This window comes from Pelodiscus sinensis, chromosome 3, assembly GCF_049634645.1.
Source record: "Pelodiscus sinensis isolate JC-2024 chromosome 3, ASM4963464v1, whole genome shotgun sequence".
Taxonomy (NCBI): domain Eukaryota; kingdom Metazoa; phylum Chordata; order Testudines; family Trionychidae; genus Pelodiscus; species Pelodiscus sinensis.
In genome coordinates this window covers 92,276,187-92,295,847 of record NC_134713.1, presented here as the reverse complement: position 1 = coordinate 92,295,847, position 19,661 = coordinate 92,276,187, and the positions used below count along the sequence as shown (strand labels likewise).

General features: G+C 43.4%; 1 protein-coding gene across 1 annotated transcript in view; it reads left to right on the top strand.

The window, feature by feature from the left end:
• The window catches only part of ARHGAP18 (Rho GTPase activating protein 18), a 95,462-nt gene that overhangs the window by 38,542 nt on the left and 37,259 nt on the right, over window positions 1–19,661 (top strand). The window contains exons 2-4 of the mRNA XM_006118580.4: window positions 5,471–5,667; window positions 9,214–9,449; window positions 13,647–13,719. Coding sequence (XP_006118642.1) covers window positions 5,471–5,667; window positions 9,214–9,449; window positions 13,647–13,719 — 506 coding nt within the window. The remainder of the gene's footprint in view (window positions 1–5,470; window positions 5,668–9,213; window positions 9,450–13,646; window positions 13,720–19,661) is intronic.

The window sequence follows — 19,661 nt, the reverse complement described above, 5'->3', positions numbered from 1 at the left end:
GAAACTTCAGAGGGACTAACAAAGCTATCTGAGTAAGGTATTATGAGGCAGATGAAATTCAATATAAAGTGCAAGCTAATGCAAATTTATTCTTATTGCTGGGTTCTAATTTAAAGTCTATCACTAAGAGGTGGCAGAAGACCAATGCATTGTTATGGTTAATGAAAACATGTTCAGTGTGCCATAGCAATAAAAAATATTTATGATTACACCAAAGCCTGTATACCAGAAAGGATATTATTACCACAGTACTAAAGCCTGAATGAAGAAACAGGTTCAACTTGTACTACTCAACAAACTCTGATCTGAAATCTCCATCTCCTCACTAGGGTTACCAACTTTCTAATTGTACAAAACCCAACACCCTTTGCCTTGCCCCTTTTCCAAGGTCCCAGTCCCATTCACTCTATCTCCCCCTCACTCACTTGCTCATTTTCACTGAGGAGGCTGGGCTGCACCTGGGGATGAGGGCTCTGGCTGGTGTGCAGGCTCCAGGGTGGGGCCAAAATGAGGGGTTTGGGATGCAGGAGGGAGCTTTTCTCTGGGGCAGAGGATTGGGGTGTGGAAGGAGCTACAGTCTCTGGGATTGGGGTGCTGGCTCCAAGTATGGCCAGAATTGATGGGTTCAGTGTATGAGAGGGGGCTCTGAGCTGAGGTGGGGAGTTAGATGCAGGAGAGGGTGAAGGCTCCAGCTGGGGGAACAGGCTCGGGATGGGGTCAGGAATGAGGGATTTGTGGTTTAGGAGGTGGTTCTGGGCTGGGGATGAGGAGTTTGGAGTGTAGGGGTGAGGGCTGGGGTAGGGAATTGGGGTGCAGGGTTCAGAGTCCAGAAGGAAATGTAGGTGCAAGAGGAGACTCATTGCTGGGGGTTGGGTGCTGCCTCCAGGAAGAAATTTCAGTGTGAGAGGGGACTCAGGGCTGGAATAGGAGGTTGAGGCATGGGAGTATGTGGGGTATGAACTCTGGGTGGTGCTTACCTCAGGTGGCTCCCAGGAACTAGCACTTTCCAGCTTCTAGGCAGAGGTATGGCCAGGCAGATATGTGAGCTGCCTTCACCTACAGGTGCTGCCCCTTGCGGTTCCTGTTGCCCATGGTACCTGGCAACTGTGAGTTGTGGAGCATGACACTCATGGCAGGGGCAGTGCGCAGAGCCCCCATGGCTGCCCCTAAGTCTGGGAACCAGAGGGACATGATGGCCACTTTCTGGGAGCCAAATGGAGCTAGTTAGGGCACCTGCTACCACTATGCCAGCTGGACTTTTAACAGCCCAGTTAGTAGTGCTGACTGGAGCCACCAAAGTCCCTGCTGAATTAGAGAGTCTCTGCAGACTATAATAACTACAGAAGATTTTTGGTCAGGACCATGGGATTAATACTCATTCTGTTGCCAAAATGCTCTCAGATCTTTAAAGGGAATGTGGATCAGGGAATCTTGTTTTATGTCTTATCCAAAAGATGTCCCTCTGACAATCAGTGCTTCAAACATGATCTTGAATAAAATCAGGGGGGAATTTGTATCACGTTCTCAACTTTGTACAAACCCTTGGAGACATCCCATTCAAGTGCTGATTCAGCCTGTTCAAAGATAAAATAAGAAGTTCTGGCTTAATTACAGCATAAAGTGATTTGGCTATTACATTCATTCTGAACTTTTTATTTGGAAATATCTGGATATTTTTCCCATTAAAGCAAGGGAAAAAATGCAGTTGTGCTTTTGAAATCCCTTTTTAAAATTTAAATGTACAAATGGGATATAAAGTTCATACTCATCTCTTAGTGCAATCAGAAAGCAGAGATTTGTATATCCAGATGTTATGTAGCTGGTTCATTAGAGGCAAAAAAATATTTCACACTGAACTCAATTCACTATGCAAACTTAATGTTTTGAGGAGATAAACAACAAAAATTTACTGACTTGTAGTGTTATTTTCAGTCAGTTCTTAGCCAAAAATTTAGTTCAATATAATAGCAGAAATTTTACTACTTGAACGTTTTTATGAAGAAACAGATGTTGTTTTGTGACAGAGAAACTGAGCCTTTCTCCTCCCTGCAATGTACTGCAGCTTAGTCAGAATTGGATATATTTATACAATAGCTTAATTCTGTCCATTTTAGAGTTTGTCAACACTGTAGGTTATTGTGCAGCAAGCCAGGCTGTGAAACTGCAGTGCACCAAGTTGCTGTGCAGCATGTGGACGTTGTTACAGTTCACTGGAAGTCCCAGAATACAACTTGGCACTACTTGAAAACGTCCATATAAGATGTTATTGTGCGGCAAGCTGCTGCACTGTAGGTTCACAAACTGGCTAGGTAGACAAACCTGTAGTTTCTAAATACTTCACAGTCTTTACTGCAGGAGCGAGGAACCTTTTTTGGGTTAGGGGCTGCTGTCCCACAGAAATCAGTCAGGGTTCACACACAAGTGAGAAGCAAAGCAACCCCCCCCATTCCAAAACACCACCTTCACTCTGATGTGGCTCCCAACTGAGAAGCAGGAAGATTTTCCCCTGCACCAGAGCCAGTGGTGGTGGTGGTGGGCGACCACACTAGTAGATTTTGTGTGCTCCAACCCTGTGGTGGGGGGCTGGAGCACCAGTGTGGGCTCCCCAATGCTGGCGGGGGGGGGGGGGGGGGAGCCATGAGCCTTGGGAGCTGTGTCCAGGCAAGCTAGGGGCCACATCTACCCCTCGGGCCTTAGGTTCCTCAACCCTGCTTTAATGGGTTTATACTCAATAGGTCTCTGGTAGGGACATAGGGAAGTACTGTTAGCCCCATTTTTCAGGCAGATAACCGGGCACAGAAAGACAGCGGACTCATCCTTAGCTGTCGAGTGTTAGCTCATAGGGTTGCCAGATGGTTTCAACATAAATACTGGACACACTTAACATTACATCACAATCTACATTACATCTTATTTAGAAAATACCAGACATTTATATTTCCTCATTTATATTTTCTCAATTTGTTTTCCAAACAGAAAGCTCAAATACTGGACTGTCCAGTTCAAAACCGGACACCAGGAAACCCTATTAGCTCGAATATTCTACACCAGTTTCACACTCGGGTAGCTGCATTGTGAGCGACTATGCTGCAAAATGCCACTCGGGCTGCCCATAGAGATTAGATTAGCAGCACGGAGTAGCAAAGTCCCCACTTCATTATTCCAGGATCTGCAGCACTCAAGCTTTAGCTCATGCCCTCTCAGGGCTGCTGATGGGAGGGGGGTAGGGAAAAGGTCAGTTGCCCTGGGGCCTGGAGGTTGAAAAGGGCCTGTGGCTCTGGGCCACTGCTGCCATTACTGTGGCAACAGCAGTACTAGGAGCCCTGAGCCCTTTAAGTCACTGGGGGTATGTCTACACTATCCCGCTAGTTCGAACTAGGAGGGTAATGTAGGCATACCGCACTTGCAAATGAAGCCCGGGATTTGAATTTCCCGGGCTTCATTTGCATAAGCGGGGAGCCGCCATTTTTAAATCCCCGCTGGTTCGAACCCTGTGCAGCGCGGCTACCCGGGGTTCGAACTAGGTAGTTCGGACTAGGTTCCTATTCCGAACTACCGTTACTCCTCGTGAAATGAGGTGTACCGGTAGTTCGGAATAGGCACCCTAGTCCGAACTACCTAGTTCGAGCCCCGTGTAGCCGCGCTGCACGGGGTTCGAACCAGTGGGGATTTAAAAATGGCGGCTCCCCGCTTATGCAAATGAAGCCCGGGAAATTCAAATCCTGGGCTTCATTTGCAAGTGCGGTATGCCTACATTACCCTCCTAGTTCGAACTAGCGGGATAGTGTAGACATACCCTGTGCTAGCTGGGACAAAAGACAGGACTAAGCACCGAGGGCTGGCTAGGGGAAGCGCCGTGTGGCATGGTCCAGGTGGCACTGAGGTCTGGCTGCCTCTAGTCCCTCCCCTACAGGTGGGCACTGTAGTCAAGGCCCCGGCCCTCATCGCCCGAAGCCTCACAGCCCTGAGCCCACTGATGGACCACCTAGCTCTCAGTTTAAACAACTCCTTACCTTGAGCTAGAGATTTCAGTGTGCAGAGGGCAACCTGATTAAGGGCAACATTTAAGTTATACCACAAGTTGACATTGCAAGACCATATTAGGTCTGTGGCAGAGCAGAGGCATAGGTCCAATCTCCCAAGATCCAGGCTAGTGCACTAATCGCTAATCCATCTTTCCTTTGTGATTGCAGTTCCCGCAGGGTGCAGTTCAAAGGAAGCACTGTGTTTATGAAAATAACCATTCAGTATAGAAGATTAACATGTTATTTGGATGGACAACCTTGACCTAGTGTACATTCTTGGTAGCAAATAATATTTTTGATTATTCATAAATTTCATCACTAATTAATGTCAAAACTTCCCTTGGCCATAATAGTTATATTAGGCCAGGGGTGGGCAAAAGGGCCTCTGCGGGCTGGATCTAGACCGCCCAGCAGGTTGATCCAGCCCACGGAGACCCTGCTGCTCCCCCGCCCCTAGGCCAATTAGGGCCTGAGGACAGGGGAAGTGCACAAAGTTTCCTCTCCCTAGCCAGGAGTGCGCAGCACTTAGAAGTGCCATACGCTCCTGGCAGAGCAGGAGGAGACTTCACCTGCTCTCCCATCCCCAAGCTCTGATTGGCCTGGGTGCAGAAGATGGAGCATGCAAATTCTCCTCCCACTTCCAGGGGCATGGGAAACTCTGAGGGGGCAAAGACTTCACGCGCTTCCCCACCTCCAGACCAATCATGGTCTATGGGTGTGGAAGCAGGGAAGTATCCTTGTCCTTCCCCTTCTGCTTGAGGCCCCGCCTCTTCCAGGGTGGCCCAGGTCCACTTCAAAACATTTCTGAAGTGGCCCTGGTAAAAAAATTATTGCCCACCCCTGTATAAGGCCATGAACTTTGCCTCTTCTGAATGTTACTGAGGGCCAAGTAGTGGATATCTTCATCAGCAGGAGCTGCATAAGTAATGCCTTATCCATTATTTGAATATCAAGCACTTCCTCTTTTAATTATCATGCAGCTCGTTTTTCAGCATAACTCACCCTTGGGAATTTGCTCATATTTTAGAAGTTTATCTTTAAATGCAGACACTCATGGACAGAGATGCAATTCATAGCTGAGCTGGTAAAGAAATGATTGGTAGTTACTGGAAAAACAACTCCTGTTATTGAACATGAGTGGAGCTAAATTTGGGATATCATTAAAACTAGTGAATTTTTAAATAAAGATAACTTGGAATCTGTTCCCCAACACTTGGACTCGATGAAAATGCTCTGGTGTGGGCTTCCAGATTTGAAAATATGCATAGTGGAGTTGTTAATTTAAAACATATTAGACAAAGTGTAATTAGTGTCTTGTTGTGCATTACAGTATTTTGGGTTTTTTAATATCTATGCCAGTTAATACTAACTGTATGTATTGATATCACTATATCCTGCATGCTGAATGATTTACTAATGATTAATTTGTTTGTGTATTCTTATAGTCGCAGATCTGGCCAGTATACAATGAACCATGAAAACGCTAAGAAGTCCACAGAAAGGTCACAGTTTGACCACTCAGGTTCCCAGGATTCCTTGGATGAGTTGTCAATGGATGACTATTGGAAAGAACTTGAAAACATCCATGAAACCAGTGAAAATAATCGTAGAGAGCAAGAAGTGGTGGTGAAAGAACCTGATGGTAACATTTTGATGAATGATTATTTTAGTGCCTACTGATTGAGTTACTCAGTTCTGAGACACCTTAGGATCATTTTCAGAGCTGCTGATCCCCCAAAAACTCCGAATGAGTCAATAGGAGCTATCCAGCACCTCTGGAAATCAGGCCCTGGGTGCCTCAATTTGGACATCCAATAAATGAGAGGCTGCTTAGAAAAACCCTGTCTTTAAAGAGAATAATGCCAGAGTAGATAAAATATCAATTTTATTTTCCTTATAAAGGTATTTCCAAATGTTCTGTATTCTCAAATTATACTAGTTTAAGATTTATAGACAGATTATATTCCTGTCTTAAGGAAGAAAAGGATTTGTTAAGCCATTAGGAATTACAGTAGATAAGATAAAGTTGCACATTAGGCATAAATCTCATGCTTCCGAACAGAAGCCAAGCATTACCTGCCTGGGTTTAGGAAACATCAGCTCTTACAGTTGTGACATGGTATAATCTGTTATGGGGGTTTGAGACTTTCTGGTAGAAAATTGGGTATCAGTCCCTATCAGCAGCGGTGGCCTGTGCTTATAGGCAAACTAGGCAGCCGCCTAGGGCGCCAAGTTGTATGGGGCACCAAATTCCAAACCCTGCCCCTTCCATTTCCCATGCCTTACCTGGAGCACAGTTTCCCTGCGGCCAGGAGGGGGGTAAGTCCGGGGAGAGGCAGCATGCGGGGGAGTTTCCCTTGCTCCGTGGGAGGGAGGGTCGCCCCGGGAGAGGCGCATGCTGGCTTCTCTCTGGGGGGGGGGGGGGAAGTCTTGGGAGGAGGTAGGTGGAGGGGAATCTCTCCCCCGACTGGCACCCTGTTCCCTCTCCCTGGCCCGCAGCCCTCGAACTCCATCCCCAGCTCCCAAGCCCCCGGCCCCCAGCCCCCAGCCACAGAACTCCATCCCCAGCCCCTCGGCCCCCAACACAGAACCAAAACCCTCAGTTGATATCTGCCCTTGGTGTTGCGGGGGGGCACCGATTGCATGGTTCGCCTAGGGTGCCAGTTGCTGGCAGCTAGTCTAGGGCCGTCCCTGCCTATCAGAGATAGGATTAGGCATGAGATGTACTGATCCAGTATGCAACTTTTCCAATAAAGATTCAAAGCCCTGAATACCAGAGTGATTGCTTGAAGTAAGTGCTTATTTTCAACAATATGGTGTGTACTTCTCCCAAAGATACAAAAATGTTAGGAAAGAAAATAACACAACTGACATTATTCCAAAATAACAAAGAGAGCTTCTACAGTGCAACCCATTATTTCAAGATAATGGCAAGCTGGAGGACTTCTTACTCCAACTCCTGTAACCCTCATTTCAGGAGGACTAAGGGAGATGGAAGGAACAGTGTTTATCTTTCAACTTCCTGCTGTGTAGACCGCACCAAAGGCCAAATTAAGCTATTTGACTTCAACTACGCAAGTTGTTCAAGTTGCGTAGCTTAATTTGACTTTAGCTCTGCTGTGTAGACATACCCTTGGGCACTCATCCCTGAGGTTATTTTTCAGAGGAAGGTAACACATTAGATACCTTATTTCTGGTCCTTACTCCAAATTCTGAATTTCCTACTTAGGGAAAACTCCCTAGTCAGTGGGGAGCTTTGTCAGAGAAAGGAGTTCAAGATATGGCTCCAATTCATTAATACATTTGCAATACAGACTTCTGCTGTTCAGTAAGGGCTCTACTCTTTTTACTTTTCCATGAATACAAAGATGCTCACCAGGGTTTAAGAGAAACTAGGCTACAGCAAATAACAATGTTGAAGAATATGTGTTGGATTCATATCTCAGATAAACTGATGTCAATCCAGGACTACCAGATTGATTTAACTGAGATGAGAATCTAGCTCTACATCACTAATGATCATTACAAATTTGAGGGCAACATCAAAGGTCAGTATAATCCAGTCCACATCAGTACAGGGATTGGTAGCAATTCTTAAACAAACACCATTATGTCAAAATGTATTTGAAGAATACAGGTACTATTACACCCTTGGTCGATTGCAATAAATAACAGATGCCTTCTGCCTTTTTGCAATGAAATGTCAATAAAAATACATAATCAGCTAGAAACAACAAAGCAATGATCATCTTACTGAATAACAGTGCATATTAGAGATGGCATCTGTAGAGATTGCATTAAAATCATCTATTACATTGAATCACCCCGATCAAATAGAACTAGAACACACAAGTGAAAAACTGTAGGAATTAGTGTTTTAAAAAAAGCAAACAAAGGCAAGTAAAAGGTATAAAAAAATAGAGCCCTGACCTATAAATAAAGTGGTGCCGATTAAAGGCTTTCAAGCTTTTATATTTTTTTCACCTGCTCCACTGGAATAGGGAGAGTTGGCAGAGAAACAGGTCTTTCCTGCTTAGTTAGAAACTGAAACATTTAAGAGCAGTAAGGGTCATGTTTGTAAATGGCTTATAAAGGATTTAATGCATAGAAGTTAATTAACATGTTATGAGTAGATGGTTATAAGCATCTCAGCAGAAGGTGCTTTAGATTGTTATAAATCACCTGTTGTAATTGGTCAGACCAGGGCAAGGGGCCTCTGTACGCCGAATCTGGCTCACCAAGCAGCTTGATTCAGCCCACGGCCACCCTGCTGCTCCCTCATCCCTAGGCCAGTCGAGACCTGGAGACATGGGAGCGTGCGAAGTCTCACGCTCCCTGCCCCACCCTGCCAGGACAGAAACTCGCACTCCTGGCAGAGCGGGGTGGGGAGTGAGAGACTCTGCATGCTCCCCCCAGGCCCTGATTTCCTCTCCCTGCCAAGGGTGCACGGCCCCAGAGGGAACCACATGCCCCAGGCAGGCCAGGGCAAGGTGGAAGAGCCAGAGACTATGTCCAATCCCCTGCCCCCAGATCCTTCCCAGCAGCTAGGAGGTGTGGCTGTGAGAGGAGGGGAGGTACCTTTCGAACTAGGGGAAAGCCTCCCTTTGGCCCCCCCTTCTGATGTTTTTTCTTTCTTTCTTCCTCCCTGATCCCGATTGGCCTGGGGGCAGAAGTAACGTGAGAAGGACATGGGGGGTGCAAAAGAGCTGGCGGGTCTCTCTAGGTGCGGGGCACCCCAGCAGGGTGGGGGACAAAGACTTCACATGCTCCTCCACCCCAGGCCAATCAAGGTCTGTAGGTCAGGGAGCACTGGAAGTATCCTGGCCCTGCTCTTTCTACCTGAGGCCCCACCCCTTCTGGGGCAGCCCGCGACTACTTTCAAAATTCGCAAAGTGGCCCTCCTTCAAAAATGATTGCCTACCCCTTGGTCAGACTGTATCACAATCTACAGAAATGAATTTTTTTTAAAGAAAAAGGATGAATCACATTTAGACACCATAGACATCCCTTTAATATAAAGCAGAACCATGCTAAGAATTGCACTCCACTTGAGGACCCTCCTGGACCTTTTCCAGCCAGTTCACACAGACTACACTGTGTGGCTTTAACTCCCTGTGCTCAGATAGAAAGCTCAGACCCAAAATCTAGCATTCACGTCCTTTGATTTTTCTCTTCTCCCCTGGAACAGAGGGAGAACTGGAAGAAGAGTGGCTAAAAGAAGCTGGGCTGTCAAACCTTTTTGATGAGAGTGCTGGAGACTCCCTCGACAGCATGGTGTTTCTATCCACATTGACACGAACTCAGACAGCAGCAGTACGAAAACGAGTGGAAACTGTCTCTCAGACCCTGAGGAAAAAAAACAAGCCGTACCAGGTTCCTGACGTCAGAGATATCTTCAGGCAACAAAGTGATTCAAAGGAAAAAGTAAGCTCCTTACTGTGTCTTGGCTTTGTTCCGCAATGCTAAAACCCTGGCTGGGCTTTTCAGAATGGCTCAGTACTGGTGTAAAAAATGTCCATTGACTTTGGTGGCAGAAAAGCTGGGCCAACGATGAATATTTTTAGCGCATAGGGTGGAGTTTTCATAGAATCATAGAATAATAGGACTGGAAGGGACCTCAAGAGGTCATCGAGTCCAGTCCCCCACCCTAATGGCAGGACCAAGCTCCGTCTACACCATCCCTGACAGATGTCTATCTAACCTGTTCTTAAATATCTCCAGAGAGGGAGATTCCACCACCTCCCTCGGCAATTTATTCCAATATTTGACCACCCTGACCGTTAGGAATTTTTTTCTAATGTCTAATCTAAACCTCCCCTGCTGCACTTTAAGCCCATTACTCCTTGTCCTGTCCTCAGTAACCAAGAGGAACAAATTTTCTCCTTCCTCCTTGTGACACCCTTTTAGATATTTGAAAACCGCTATCATGTCCCCCCTTAATCTTCTTTTTTCCAAACTAAACAAGCCCAGTTCATGAAGCCTGGCTTCATAGGTCATGTTCTCTAAACCTTTAATCATTCTTGTCGCTCTTCTCTGTACCCTTTCCAATTTCTCCACATCTTTCTTGAAATGTGGCGCCCAGAACTGGACACAGTACTCCAGCTGAGGCCTAACTAGTGCAGAGTAGAGCGGCAGAATGACTTCACGAGTTTTGCTTACAACACACCTGTTGATACAACCTAGAATCATATTTGCTTTTTTTGCAACAGCATCACACTGTTGACTCATATTCAACTTGAGGTCCACTATGACCCCTAGATCCCTTTCCGCCATGCTCCTTCCTAGACAGTCGCTTCCCATCTTGTATGTATGGAACTGATTGTTCCTTCCTAAGTGGAGCACTTTGCATTTCTCTTTATTAAACCTCATCCTGTTTACCTCTGACCATTTCTCTAACTTGCTAAGGTCATTTTGAATTATGTCCCTATCCTCCAAAGAAGTTGCAACCCCACCCAGTTTGGTATCATCTGCAAACTTAATAAGCGTACTCTCTATCCCAATATCTACATCATTGATGAAGATATTGAACAGTACGGGTCCCAAAACAGACCCTTGCGGAACTCCACTTGTTATCCCTTTCCAGCAGGATTTAGCACCGTTAACAACAACTCTCTGACTACGGTTATCCAGCCAATTATGCACCCACCTTATCGTGGCCCTATCTAAGTTATATTTGCCTAGTTTATCAATAAGAATATCATGCGAGACCGTATCAAATGCCTTACTAAAGTCTAGGTATATGACATCCACCGCTTCTCCCTTATCCACAAGGCTCGTTATCCTATCAAAGAAAGCTATCAGATTAGTTTGGCATGACTTGTTCTTCACAAACCTATGCTGGCTATTCCCTATCACTTTATTACCTTCCAAGTGTTTGCATATGATTTCCTTAATTACCTGCTCCATTATCTTCCCTGGGACAGACGTTAAACTGACCGGTCTGTAGTTTCCTAGGTTGTTCTTATTCCCCTTTTTATAGATGGGCACAATATTTTCCCTTTTCCAGTCTTCTGGAATCTCCCCTGTCTGCCATGATTTTTCAAAAATCATAGCTAAAGGCTCAGATACCTCCTCTATCAGCTCCTTGAGTATCCTGGGATGCATTTCATCAGGACCTGGTGACTTGCTGACATCTAACTTTCCTAAGTGATTTTTAACTTGTTCTTTGTGTATCCTATCTTCTAAACTTACCCTCTCTTTGCTTGTATTTACTACGTTAGGCACACCTCCAGACTTCTCGGTGAAGACCGAAACAAAGAAGTCATTGAGCATCTCCGCCATTTCCAAGTTTCCTGTTACCGCTTCTCTCTCCTCACTAAGCAGTGGGCCTACCCTGTCCTTGGTCTTCCTCTTGCTTTTAATGTATTTATAAAAGGTCTTCTTGTTTCCCTTTATGCCTGTAGCTAGTAGATATTAAACATCAAAGGGAAGAGCTGTTCTTCGCTACACAAAGGCAAGCAATACAAGGAAGAAGAAATTTGGTTTCAGTGTAGGGAGTTACCTGATAATTTTTCTGTTGGGTGCATTGGTATTTGACCTCTTCTCCCTTCTAGACCCCCAAAACAACAGCTGGACATTCAGCTGGGAGAAGGCACTGATTTGATGGTGGCATAGGGCCATCCACATGACATTTGGGTTTTTGGCCACTTGCCCTCATTTTTGTTCCTGAGCATTGTACTTCAAGTAAAGGCAGTGAGGTGGAGAATCTAAGACCGCTGATTTCCAATCCCCCCCATACCTTCTAGCACTGAGGAACTAAAATTCTCCAGAGGAAGTTTGTAAGATAAATGCTGTAGAAGCAGAACTTCCCCTTCAGCAAGATCAAGCTCCCCTCTGCATATGGATGGAGAGGTTATACACAAAGCGAACGTGTGTTCTTGTGTTTTACATTGTACTACTGTTAGATCGCAGAGGTAGGATAAAATGCAGTTTAGAGCAGTATCATTTCATTAACTGTGATAATTCAGCATGAAAAGAACATTCACGTTTTTGTATTTAAACCAGACCATAATTTCTGCAGCACAAACAAGAATATACCATAAAGAAGAATATACCAAAAAGAAGGGTTTAAATAGAAGAAGGGAGAGGAATCTTCCTACGAGTGCCCCTTCCATGTCACAAAATGGGAGTAAAACTGCCATTGATACTTCAATCTAATACAGCCTCTGTCTACCTTCTTTATCACTCCTCTGCTGACAGGAAAAATACAATAGAGTCATCTATCTCAAAGAGCAACAGTGTGACTGCACTGAGTGTCTCCTGGAGCCATGCTCCTTGTGTACTGAGATTGCATATACCCTTCGCAAACCTCCTGCCCTTCCCTTTCCACCCCAGTATCATGGGATGGCAGTATTTCTGCTGTATCTGGCACCCTCTTCACCCACAAGAGGTGGGTAGGATTTGGGATTTTAAAACAAAATGAACCTGACTTGCTTCTTCACTGTGTTTTGCAGTTCAATCTTATTCTCCCCAAGTCTTGGGATGTACAGCACTTATCTAAAATGCCAGACAAGAGCCAGGCCACTCAACATCTAGTTAACATTCTGAGCTGTGCAGGGAGTTAATGAAACTTTAATAGGGAGATAAGAAATGGTAAGGACAATAGATATTAAGAATTACCAGCAAATTCTGAATACTGTATCCATAATAAACTTAGAGATAAACAAGCAATGGAACTACAGCAGTCTTGTGTGTTTATAAACTCAGAGCTGCATTGTAGTTGGCCCTGCAAGGCTGCACTATGGGAACAAAAACAGCGCAAGTGGCCTTTGTCCTTGCTCCCTCCTTGTCCCTTTGCAGAGTGGACCAGCTATAATGTTGCTGGGAATGCACAATTGACATTGCTAGCCTCCCCCAACAAGGCTTGGTATGACAGCACAGCCAGCATTATCCCAGGCCCACCAAAACACAGCAGGGAGTGCATGATACATTCTGCACCGGGATGACAGTGCTTCTGCTGCAGCTTGCACTTTTGGGTTGAATCAATCATAATTTCTCCTAGCAGCTCCTACTATAGTATAATAATAATAATAAATAATATCTACTTCCTATATAGTGCTTCTCATCTGTACATCTCAAAGGACTTTACAAAGGAGGGCTGTATCATTATGCCTCTTTTACAGGTTATGATATTTGAGGTTAAAGTGACTTGCCCATGGTCACCCAGCAAGTCTGTGGCAGAGCCAGAAATTGAATGCAGGTCTCCTGAGTCCCTGTTCTGTGCCTATGTAATATATGATGTCTCCTCAAGATCTCTGCTAGGGCAGACTGGGGTTTTAATCCACAATCTAGCCTTCCCCATTCAGTTTGCATGTTTTGGTGGAGCAGTAGTGACATCAGAATTAAGTTTGTATCTATTTGTGCCTTTGGTTGAGGGACTTAATTTCTTATGCCCTATGTCTCTGATTAATAGGCTCCTATCAAACACACCAGTTCCACTGCTGAAAGTCCATGGGCAGAATCCATGGAGTCACACTGACTGCAGAGGGGCTCTCCTTGATTGCAAGTCTACCCTCACACAAGATCAGGACCAAAGGGGTTGCTTACATTCCATCATTTGCTGTAATATGCTGTTGGTGTTTGAGTTTAGCCATGGCTTGTTCTCTTTCTGCCTTTTTTTAGGTCTCTGGTGAGAGTGAGCCCTCATCTGTGAAAGCAAGAGAGAAAAATGAAGCTCAAGATGAAGTGAAAGACGGTAATGCTGAGTAGCTCCTCTGCTCCTTTTTTCTATTCTGTAGTGTCTTAGCTTCACGGTATACTGAAGCACTGGTCCATGTTTTCCATAACGCGTAAGAGAAAAAACCAGCTACTTGATAAACCATATGAATATAGCTGCGGGCCACAACTTTCCAAGTCTGAAACATTTTAAAATGAATTTATAGATCGTGTCCTTTGAAAAGTCTAGTAAATCTTGCGGTGATCTTACAGTGGAATGTGTTGGTAAAGGTTCGCTTTAATGGCTCAGTCTTTGCTCTTCATTTATTGCTTTGGTTGTCTCTCTTCTGCACTTTCAGCACAAGAAACAAGTGCTCTGGGCAAGTTCATCAGGACATACAAGAAAGTGAAAGCAAAAAGACTAAGAAAAATTGAAGGATTTCCCATATATTTAGGGCTCAAAGTGAGAGGAAATATCAGTGTTTAACTAGTTGATTATATTCATGGAGAGGACAGAAAGTAGGGGGGAGTTGCTTGTTTTTATGGGGTAGGTTCTGTCATGCCCAGTTGAACAACAAGGTGAGTTACAGAGTGAGTTTATAAAGACCAGCCCAACCTTTATACTCCCATGAAGAGGCAGGGCCTAATTGAAATCTTGGCCTGTGTAAAAATCTATGGCAGAAGTCCCACTGATTTCAATAACTCCAGATTTCAACCCATGTTCTTGACAGTAGCTCTCCAGCCCGGTGTAGCTCTCCAGCCCTGTGTAGTAAGCGGTTGTGGCTGGTTTGCCTCTCCTATGTTTTCTGGCACTTATATTGGGGCTGTGTAGCTGCTCATCTCTGTATCCTTGTGTTACAATTGAGTCATAGTTAAAGCTAGTCAAGCCGTGAATTTGACCTAAATACTTCTGTTATTTTTGTAGAGAATTACTCTTTCCTTTAAAAAACAAAACAAAAACATCCAAGTGATTGGATGGCATTTAGATTGTATACTGAGTGCTGGGCACTTTGTAATCACATAGACAAAAACCAATTAACCACCTTCACATGACTAGATCATTTCTTTTTAACTGTATCACCTAATAAACTATTGTTTTAATTTTAGAATGTGGATATGAAGTATTTTGGAGAAATAGCTAACAGAGGGTTAAATACAAAACATAGATAATGTAAAAAAGAGAGAGAGGTTGAAATGAGCCCTACACAGTTCTTGTGTTTCCAGAAGCATTATTAATCATACCCTCCCTGCTTTCAGCAAACCCTTTGCTGTTAAGAGCTGTGAACAACTGGGAGAGCTGCCAAAATGCTGGGTCAGCACAAGGGAAGGAAGAGAAGCCTGGTGTTCGTGTCAATAAGCTACACTAAAATTTGGGTCTGGAAAATTACCAAGCAATTATTGCAGTGTTTTATCACATCTGGTGCTTTTTTTTCCAGTGGCCCGATGAACCCTTTAGAAATGGGAAGTTCTGAAAGGCAAATTCCATATGCTAGCTCTCCCCAGCACAGATTGCAATGGGCAAGGCAAATGCAGCCTGCTTACATCCTTCTACACTTCTTCTTTTGCCAGCATGCTAAAGTGGGCTCCGCTCATGAGATTAGAACAAGAAAAAAATCAGTTCATTTTTGCAGGAAAGTCATCCAACCTGAGATGCGTTAAAAACTGCTGCACCTGTTTCAGGGCTGTGCCATGATCCCTTTCTTCAAAACTAATGAGCTAATTGATGTTATGTAAACAGTGGATGGCTTAAAAGGCAACACAAACATGTTGTCGGGTTTCACAGACACCCCATACTTATGAAATCTAAATCCAGAGGCCTTATTGTAAAGTTACAATGCTTTAACATTGTATGGTACTATAACTAGTACCATCCGTTATAACAGATTTTTACTTTTTCATTGATATTTAAATCATAGTGATGCCTCTGTTTTCTATGTCCATATTTTTAAATTTGTTAATGGATGTGAAATCTATGGTTTCTCACATTCTGAAAGTGACAATTGCTCCTAATTAGATATCTGAAGTGTTCATTTCCCAAGAGCATCTGACTGGGGTAACAAATTGAGCATGATGATCATGGCGCTACAATAATACCTCGCTTTTACTATTAGCAGATCTGAGAGTGCTTTACAGAAGTGTTAGGCGCTCCAGCCCCATTTTACATTAGGAGAAATGACACAAGGTCACTAGCAGGCCAGTAGCAGAACCAAGACTAGCACCAAGGTCTATAATGATACTGAACATTCCATGGATCAAGTGAACTCAGATTCCTTGATTCTGTTCCTACTCCCTTTTTTCTTCTACTCTAACCTGAATACTTCCTTGGTTGAACAGACGTCAGCAGACTCAGGAAATAATGTGAAAGGATCTCCATTGTTCGCATTTTTTGTTCTTTCCTGACTAGTCCAATCCGGAGGTGGCAGGGAGAGGAGGGGGAAGGGAGTGAGGAGACACTTCAATCTAGTCAATTAGTCCTAGTATATAGGGAGGTTCATTTATTTGAATTGCTTGAAACCTCTGTCTCCATGGATTTTATATGTATATCTACATAACAAACAAAATCCAAAAGATACACATTGAGCTTTCAAAAATCATGTGTTATGCCTGTTGGAAATTATAACAATCTCACATATTTAACCATCCACAACTTTCACTCCTTTATCAAAAGCACAAACCAAAAAAAAAAAAAAAAAAAAAAAATCACACAGCATTGCATGAGGGTAAAAAGATGCAGTTCTCTTTATATGATCATGTAAAAGTGCTCAGTTAAGAGTTAAGGACAATGAGAACATGTGCTACTTCCTCAGGAAAAAAGGTGTGCTAATTAAAAACATTAAAAAAAACCTCCTGACAACTCACCACTCAGAGAAGCTACAGCCAAAGACAAATGACCAATGTTGGTCTATGGCTGGTTGTCTCATACGGCTGGTTGTCTCAGATTTAAAGGGCCAGCTTCCAGGTAAGAATGGAAAGTAAGATGCTGAACCAAAGCCCAGTGTTCAGGCAGTTAAAAAACAGATGTTTCTAAACTCTAGGAACTCTGTAAACTCTTCATTCTGGCTGGTCCCATGCATGTGAATATTAGTCAGGAAAGAATGAGGCAGGGTTGGGAATGGGAGAGAGTGATTGTTGTCCTTAAGTGTACCTTAAGTGGATTGTTGTCCTTAAGTTGACAGAACGCCTCACGTATCTGTCCAGGAAAGAGGTCCCGAAAATGCCCTAGTAAGTCCCAGATGTTCCCAATCCTCCTTTTAGTGCTGAGGTGGAAGAAGGGGATTGATGGAAATGGGAGAGATGTTAGTTTGCTAGTTTCAGTTTAATGCACTCATTAGTTCAACAATTGTTTCCCAGACTTTTCATAACTCTACTCTGCTGTATTCGGACCTGTTCGACTCCAACAGGCGATAATGGCAAAACTCCCATTGTCTTAACTGGAAGCAAGATGGAACTCCAAACATTCTGTGTTTTAGTTTTTCTATTCCAAAATAAGAGAAAAATCACCAAACACCACAAATAAGGTCTAGTTTTACCTCAGTTACATAACTCTTTGAAATAGTAGTACCCCTGTAACTGAAGGAAGAATTGACTCTTCTGAAAAGTAATGCCCTAATTTACTTCTTTAGGTGTATAAATAAGGCCTGGAAGATTATTACAAAAGTTTTTCTTCCTGCTATTTTTTAATGTTCGTAATAAATGACTATGCAGCCTGGAAAACTCTCTAGTTGGAGAGCTAGTAAAACAATGACAGTTTAAAACTGTCGGTTAGTTTTTGCATTCAATGATCAACTGGCATTTTTTGAAAAAGGATGTGTTGATTAAAGATTAAACCCCTCCAATAAAAAGTGAGACTTAACAGTATACATTCCATGGGACATCTATTATGTTCTCCTGGAAAGACCAGACCTGACATTTCTGATGTTCCTGACCTTTTTTTTTTTTGTTTTTTTACACAACACTGAAGTAAAATAAGGGTGCAGGCCCAGTTTTAAAACACATATTTTGCACATCCCCTTGAATATCCAGTATTTACATTTTTTGCATTACATTCACATTTCTCTCATATGAAACTTTGACCACAACTGGCAATTTGACAGCACAGCAGATCTACTTCCTCTTACAGCTATTTCCTAGTTTATAAAAAACAAAGCAGTAGGACCAGGACTGTACAAACATCAAAACCCAAAATAAGAACAATAGCATTTCCACACATCTTTGAAGACTGTATATCATTACAAAGATATCTGTACTAAAAAGCCCCCCAAACTCAGCCCATCCCATAACTTCAATCTAAACAGAGGGCTGAAACAGGAACTATTGTATTACATTTTTGCTAGCAACAATTCTGTCCCAAGCTGATATGGGGCAAAAGAGCCACGGATCACACGTAAGCCACATTAACCACAACATCCTGATAAAAATAATAATAGAGGAATCCAAATCCTATTTCCCCTTTTACAATTAAAAACAGTTTTAAAACATTAAATACTGGGGCCAAATATATTTGTGATGTAACCCAGCTGAAGTCAGTAGATTTGGTGGAGGGCTGAATTTGGTCCTACAAGTGTTGTGATTGTCACATTTTATATCTTTTTACTGAAACTATCAGCTCTAATTTCAGCTTCAGCTTGATCCTTTACATCTGCTTAGTGAAGCATGTGAGGTTCTAACACAGCCGAGGCTGAAGCTAGTCTGAAGAGAGAAACTAGGCGTACATGTATATTTTACAGTTCTTTTACTCTACCACTCATAGCTTTATACTTAGTTGTGAGTAGAATAAAAGCATCTGCCCACCCCCTCCAAAATCAAAAGCAGTCTTGCTCTTTGTTGCTGCTTCAGCCTCTGTTGAATTGATCTCAAAGCCAGCCCTTCCTTGTGAAAACTCCAAGGGCAGTTTGCATGGGATGGTCTCAACTCCAAGCACTCTGCAAATAGTTTTTCTTTAAATAGATACTTTTCAACAAGTATGAGCCACTTTTTTTTAAAAATAAAAAACAAAATGTTTTATTTTATAATGTATTCTTACACTATTTGGATTTGCAGTATTGGGAGACCGCATCACTGCTTAGGCTCATGGGAAGCAGAGAATAGCTGGAGTGCAGTAGCACTTCAGTTGCATCCTCTCCCTTACCCAGCCTGTCCCCACCATAGCCTTTACACCAGGATCCGTGAGAATGAGGTAGTGTAGAGAAATTGCTCAAGCTAAAACTGTTTCCTTGGGGGGTGGGCAGGTTTGCCCCTATTGTGTGAGGAATTCAGGGACACCAGAAAATTGGCACCCCCTGAGTGGTTCATTACACAACAACTAGTCTATACAAACACATACTCTTATTATGGTTTCCCTCATCCTTCCATCCCACTTCCCGTTCCATTGTTTTTTTACACTTTCTTGCAGCATCGTGTGTTTAAACAGATTGTGGGCTTTTGGGGGCAGGGACCAAAGGGCAACACCCTGGTCCCACTGAAGTCACTGAGAATTTTGCCTTTGTCTTCAATGGAGCCAGTGTGTTTTCCAGCATGCTTATACAGATCCTCTCACAATGGGACCAAGAGCTGTGGAGGAATACCATGTTACAAATAAGGGTAGTGGAGATAGCATCCACGTTCTGACACCATCAGAGCTCTTGACTGACTGGGTTCTTTTGGATACTTTGTGATAAGATAAATTGTTTTGTGAATTGACTAAAATTCTTCTTTTACAGAAAAGAATATTTAAAATGATTTTCCTCCCCTGAAAATACTTTGCATCCTTCTGTCTCCTGACACTAGTAATGCTTTGGGAATGAAAAGCACCTGTTAATTACTTATGAAAGCAGGCTGTTTCTGGGTTAAATGGTAAAAGAAGAACTGCCTCTATTTTAAAAAAATTGTTATTCTAAATCATTTGTTCAGTGCCCATTTCCTTATAGAGGGCAACAAGGAAAGAGAAGTGGTGTCACATTGCATGCTAGCACTCGCCTCTGCCCGCCTCTTCGTCATGCAACC